The 6,779-nt window shown below is 42.1% G+C and overlaps 1 protein-coding gene across 1 annotated transcript in view; it reads left to right on the forward strand.

Moving 5' to 3' along the window:
• LOC138024135 (cystathionine gamma-lyase-like) overlaps positions 1-6,228 on the forward strand; it is a 24,112-nt gene extending 17,884 nt beyond the window's left edge. Inside the window, exons 14-15 of the mRNA XM_068871242.1 lie at positions 4,682-4,753; positions 5,726-6,228. Of these exons, the coding sequence (XP_068727343.1) occupies positions 4,682-4,753; positions 5,726-5,746 (93 nt within the window). The 3' untranslated portion in view covers positions 5,747-6,228. The remainder of the gene's footprint in view (positions 1-4,681; positions 4,754-5,725) is intronic.
• Positions 6,229-6,779: the final 551 nt, after the last annotated feature.

Genomic DNA, 6,779 nt, shown 5'->3' on the forward strand with positions numbered 1-6,779 from the left:
TTCCTTCTGGTTTGAAAACAAACCTTTTTAAAGTGCTTCTTTGTTTACAGTCAAGTTTTTTTTATGATTGCGGCGTGATTAAAGAGAGTTTTGGGCAGACTAAAACGTCCTTAAGTGATTTTTCCTTCCTGTAAGATACAACCGGTGCCAGTTTAAAGATCACTGGACTGTCATAGTCACGTGGTCTTTTTGGTGACTTGATTGGTGATAGTGCTGGCACTTAGCTGTCTACCATGTCTGTTAAAATGGCTGTCATCTCCGCATCGGAAATTGACTGCGCCATGGTAGAGTTCTAAAGAGAACTGTTTGTCAAGCTTTAGGTGCAATACCGGTTTTGGAACCAAACAATTGGATCCTTCGTCAGTTGCGAGTAGCTTTTTCACAAGAGCTCAAAAGGAGAGCTAGTGCCGTGACTAAAAATCAAGTCTCTTTATATAGCGTACTTGTGTCAGCGCAAGGCTTCTGATTGGTTGTTGAATAAAGAAGCTGATTGGAGGATACTAATTGGCCAATGGCGTAAAGGATATTTTGATCCTGTTGAGGTGTGAAGGTGACCCAAATTTATACCATTGTGTAATTAGCGGGAAAATATGCTTGCGGAACTTGTTTGTAGTAATTTCGAAAATTGAAAATCACTTGAGCGGTTTAAGAGTGATGTAATTTTTTCCGAAGAGTTTAGGAGTTTCGTAAGGCAGTGAGAGTTGATCAAGAGTGATGTTGGATAAAAATCCGTTGTCTTGTTGAAGCGTAGAGATGCCCTTGAGAGGACGAGCACTTACGCGGGCAAGTAGGATTTAACTCCGAGGAGCGTTACGTTAAAGTGTTTTAAATAAAGTCTACGAGTCCTCAGCTTCTACGTTCGCTATAAATGATCAACTGAAAGATTTGAAGTGAAGACGAAGAGGCGGTTAGTAGATGATCAGGGGCTAGTTTTGTTTGCTCAGTTGAGTTGCGGTAAGAGATGTGTGAACGCTGGCTGAGCGTGTTGCTAGCAGAAGATCATATGTAAATTTTCTTCTGGTTTGAAAACAAACCTTTTGAAAGCGCTTCTTTGTTTACCAGTTTTTTATGATTGTGGCTTGATGAAATGTTTATCCAAGCAGCCAGTAAGGTAGAAGTGGAGTGCCATGATCTAAAGACACCAAAAGACTTCAAGGAATGAACAAGAGCTGTTAGCAAGGAAGAATGGAAAAGAGAAGGTCATCTGTGGCCAGTTTCTCGGACTAACGGAGAGTGAAAGAAATGATAAGACCTGGGCATGGATGACGAGAGGAAAGCTAAAGAGGGAGATGAAATCCCTTATCGTTGCTGCCCAAAACCCGGAAATTAGGACAAATTACATCAAAGGAAGTATTGATAATGCTAAATGTAGAATGTGCTGTCAGGCAAGTGAAACTGCCAGTCACATTGTGAGTGGATGCCCCAAACTTACTCAGTTGGAGTTTAAGAGGCATGACAATGTTGCGGGGGCATTGCATTGGGACCTGGCGGGAAAATGGCGGGAAAATGCAGAGAGTGCCCTGGAGACTGTGGGACTTCACTATCCAAACCGACTACGCGATCACAGCAAGAAGACCTGATTTGATGGTTGTAAACAAACAACAGCAGACCTGTCAAATAATTGATGTAGCAATCCCAGAGGGCATGAATGAAAGGGCAAAAGAAGAGGAAGGGGTAGATAAATACCAAGACCTAGCAAGAGAAATTGGGAAGATGTGAAGAGTTAAAACCAAGGTACTTTTATTGGTTCTGGGGGAGTTGGGAACAGTCCCAAGAAGGCAGGGTTTTTTTGGCACCTACAGAGACAATCCGGAAGCCAAGATCAGAAACCAGCGTGTTGATAATCATAATGATAATGAACTTTATTAAGGTGGCTGAAACCACTTTCATTACTTTTAAGACACCGTATTAAAACAGTTGTAACTACTATATTGTATCACGTAACAGCAATGTTATGGTTCCATATGAAACATCACTTGTTGCTTAACAAAATGCGCCCACTATTGTGAAGTAATCATCATCATCCTTCGATCTCCTTCGGCACTGGCCGGGATGTTTTGCACAACAGTTTTCCACAGGTTTCTTTCTAACATAGCTTTACCCAGATCCGCTGGGGCAATGCCCGTTTCCCTCGATAGCATTTTAGGGAAAGTCATTCTACGACTTCGGATCGGGATGTTTTTCTTCCATAGGGGGAGCGACGAAATGATTTAATCCTCTGCCCTCAGGCAGTGTCTTACAAACAGGAGGTGCCTGCACCTAAGTGTGTCTGAAATCAAAGGTAGTTTCCGGTAAATTCTTTCCTTTGTAGGGTGCTTGTTCCAGTGGATACTTTGCACCCTACGGAGGAGGTTTGTATAAGTTCCATCTAGTCGTTTCTGATTTTTCTGTGTTAGTGTCCAGGTTTCTGATCCGTACATAAGAATGGGCTCTATTAGGCACTGGAACATGTAGATTTTGGTGTCATTTGGCAGGGTTGAGTGCCAAAGTTTCTCAAGCTTGTTACACGCTACCCAGGCTAATGCTGCGTCTAGGCTGAATCTGTAGACCTCTGTTATTCAATGGGTCAAGGGACAGATGCAAATATAGTTGAGGACAATGATGCATTACCCCTGTTGAGATCTTAAAGAACTCTGTTTCTCTGTCAGGCGTTGTAACGGGGGCCTTGGTATTCATGTAGAGTGGCTTAATCACTTCCACAATCGCTTTGGGTATGCCGTAGAGTGGAAGGATGTCAAGAACAGCTTGTCTGCTTATTGAGTCGAACGCCTTCTTGAAGTCCACAAAGCATAGTGTCAGCTCCTTGTTGTGCTTTCGCATCTCTTCTATCATATGTCGTAGGGACAGGATGTGTGAAATCGTGGAATGACCTTTTCTGAACCCGTTTTGGTTCTTTCACAGCAAAGGATCTACTTGTGGAGTGATGCGATTTAGGAGGAGCCTATTGTGGATCTTGGCAGCAATGGGGGTCAAAGAGATCCATCGGTAGTTTGTAGGTAGTGACAAGTCTCCTTTTTTAGGTATTGATATAATGCAGGATTTCAGCCATGCAGATGGAGGGACATGTTCGCTAAATGTGCAGTTACAGATGTCCAGTAACAAGTTCTGGAAAATGGGATCCTTCCAGATAAGTGCCGGGATGTTGTCGAGACCAGGAGACCTTTGTATCTTTATGGACAGGACAACTGTCTGGAGCTCTTTTACGCCGAAGGGGTCTTTGCGTATATTGAGTGTATCGGCAATCTTGATTTTTGGTAGGTCTTGTTCTTCTGCGGTTGTCGGGGCCCCTCCTTAGTAGTTTTTGATGGTGGTTAAACCAGCTGCTTTTCCTGTCTGTAGCCAAACCCCCTTTCATGTGAATGGATGGCTTACTCTTGTGTCTCGCCTACTGGGAACCCAAGTCAATCAACACCTTAACTGGAAGGAAATTAACTTGAAGAGCTCTACCTGTTGCGCTACATTAGTTTTAATTAGAAAATTAAAGCACTTAACTCCCTTCCATGCCCGAAAGCAACTGGCAGAATGCCTGATTTTATCTAAAATTGACTACAATGATATTGTTAGTCATCCAATCCCGGAATATCTATTAAAACGCCTACAACGTGTTCAGTTAGCCGATGCAGGTTTCGTTCTTGGGCACTATGTGCATATGCCAGATTTAAGCAAACTAGGGTGGATGCCAATAAAGGAACGCAGAGAGAATCATTTACTTAACACTGTTTTTAAAGCTTTGACTGGCCGTCCTATCTTAAGCTAGACATTCACAATCCTACACGAACATTGAAGTCTTCGAGAGAGACGACGTTAAAAGTGCCCCTTGAGTTGAGATGGGTACTTTCCAGGACAGTGCCTCCAATGTTTTAAATTCATCACCCTCTGCTGCAAGGAACTCTGTAGTTTTTAGTGATTTTAAAACTCAGGTGAGGACGTATCTGATAAATAGGGCAAATGCACATGTGACTTCTTGATTTGTCTATATCCTTGATTATTTACCTTTGTTGTAGCGTCTTTAATATCATACATTATTATCACTATGGTCATTATTATTTTAGTATTGTTGTAAATTTTACAGATGAAGAGCCACCTTTCAGTGGAAACACTGTAATAAAGCCATTATTATTATTATTATTATTATTATTATTATGCTGACGGGATATTTGGTCAATTTTGCCTTGGATGTATTCTGCTTCAGCATTGGCATAGGCTTCGTCCAGTTTCCACAGAGCTCTGTTTACATTTCGCCATGAGGTCTCAGGTGATTGATTCTGGTGTTGGTCCCTATCAGAGGATACAGCTTTGCGTGCTTCTTTTATCAGCGAGTGGGCACTGAGTGAAATATTTTTCGTTTTCTCTTTTTAGGCAGGGTCTAATAGGTTACCATAGCAACGCAAAAGCTCTCCAAAAACACCCTATATTTTGTCTTCACTCGCTTATATCAAAAATAAACTCGGTGATGCCCATTTTTTTAATGCTAAATAGTCATTAGCAATCTGAGACTGGCAAAGTTTTGAAAATTTTGTGGGAGCTGATTTAGAGCTTGCTGACATTTTTCGAAAATTTAAGGTAGCTCTTTTATCGGCTTCCAGGAAACACTCATTCTTTTCACATGCCAGGTACAAACCACAAGATTTTCACGAGTTTCCACGAAATTTTGTTTTTATTCATTTGGGATGCATTTTAGATTCGTTTGTCGGTTGGACTTGAAGACACTGCAGATTTAATTGAAGATTTGGATGTAGCATTGAAAGAAGCGGTGAGTGGTAATGACACACTGGTAATGTTGATGATAATAAGGGATAATTTATGTCATATTTGATTGATGGAGGATAATGTAGCTGTCAGTTTCAATCAGGCAGCTTTCGTTGTTTTACTTGTGTCCTGCAAATACAGTCGTCCTTGGTCGTTCCCGCCATGAGGGATGTGGAGTGCGGTGCTGGAAGGACATACGTATAGAATACAGTTTGCATAGATGAGTATAAAAATACTCATAATCACAAGACTGAGAATTTTTTCCCTTCTAGTTGCCAACGAGTCAGGCCTTCTGAAGACAGAAGGCCTGGCGAGGCGGCAGCTTATAGAGCCGCGAGAAGATTTTTAGGCGGACGAAATCTCAGAAGCGCTTCAAATTTAATTGTAATGTAGACCAAAAGCTGTAATGTAGACCAAAGCGATCAAATATTGACCGTAGCGATAACCAATGAGAGTGCCGCACGAGTACGCCGCGTGATGTTTGCAGCCGCCAGATCACGCAAGCTTGGCTCGTTGGCACTTTAGCGACAGCTATAACTAGTTTATAACATGGATACTTAGCTGCCTCGTATGCACGTGGGTTGGGATCACTGGCAGGAGTGAAGGGGTTTAGTTTTCTCTGTTGATAAGGGTACATTGTGTTGGGCATATCAGACCTTTTCAATACTTCCAACCTTCACGTGTTTCCGTGTGCGGTAGTGGCCTGTGCAAGAGGTAGGATAGTTACACTAACAGGAGAAAGACTGCCTCTCAATGAGACATTGTAAAAGCTTTGTTCAAATTAAAGCTAAGACATTGCTAGAGTGGTGCTACTTTCTGACTTCGCGTTGCAAGTCAAATATTGAGAACGGAGACAAGGCATAATATGTTTATTGCCGACGTTTGGCCCTGTGCTGACTGTTATTCACTAGTTGAAGAACAAAACAATGTTGGATTCATGAAATAAGCTATTTACCAAAAGCGTCTTTCATAATAGGTGCCAGATACTCTTTTGTAACATTGCCCGAGTGATAGGTCAGAGTGCAGATGCCAGTATACGGGCTCTCAACGTCTCACCAAGTCCACCAACACTGATGTCTTTTAGAGACCACAGATTATCGTCGTCATCCACGAAGGCCTGAAAGTCTAAGAGTTTGCAGAAAAAAGAAACATTCCCTCAAGACTAGAGTGTTGGTTTGTTGTGGTGTTAAAGACCACATCTTTTCACACCAAAATCCATTGACTGATCCACAGTCATATTGAACCAGTATTTCTACTTATTTCTTGGGACGTATCATGAGCAAGGTTGGGGGGGGTGGAGGTATTTTTAGGTTGCACAACACTTTTCTTTCATGATTTCTTCATGCAGGATTGTTTTTGGCGGAGGAAACTATCTGCACGCCTTTTTTCTGTTATTCAAAAGTACTGTCTGCACTACAGATTTACTGATAGACCATTTTACATCATTAACTATAAAAGAATAAAGAAAGAAAAATGTTATTGTTATTGCGTTTTTTTCTTAGCTCCTCGATATCGTTTGCTAAACCTCAAACCAGTTTGATCAGTTGAGAGAGCAGCAGCCATTTATTCCGCATGCGTTGATGAATAAGATGCGAACTCTCACAGTTCAAACCCACTCCCCCTCGGCCAGAACTCACAAGTCTCACGCATTGAGCGTGAGTGTCACGCATTTCGATGCAATCTCACGCTCTCACGCCAACACAAGCATTTCTCACGCCTTGGCACTCTTCTGGTAGGTAACTCTACCTTTTGAGCTTTCCGAAGTGCTCGCTCCTTCACTTACACTGAACTTCGGCAGGAGCCCATCAAGGGGAGCCTCTATCTCCCATACTTGGCCTTGGAGTTAACCCTTTCCCGAGTAGATCTATTATTAGAACGCCTCCCAGGGGAATTTTCACACGCCCTCAGTTCGAAGAGCCAATAAAAACAGAGCTATGACAGTCATTGTTTTACCCACACGCTTTTCGCAGTTTACTCCACAGAAATATGACACTTTTCGCGGGAAAAAGCCGTTCTTAAAATAAATCTAC

The sequence above is a fragment of the Montipora capricornis genome, chromosome 11, assembly GCF_036669925.1.
Source record: "Montipora capricornis isolate CH-2021 chromosome 11, ASM3666992v2, whole genome shotgun sequence".
NCBI classification, from domain to species: Eukaryota; Metazoa; Cnidaria; class Anthozoa; order Scleractinia; family Acroporidae; genus Montipora; species Montipora capricornis.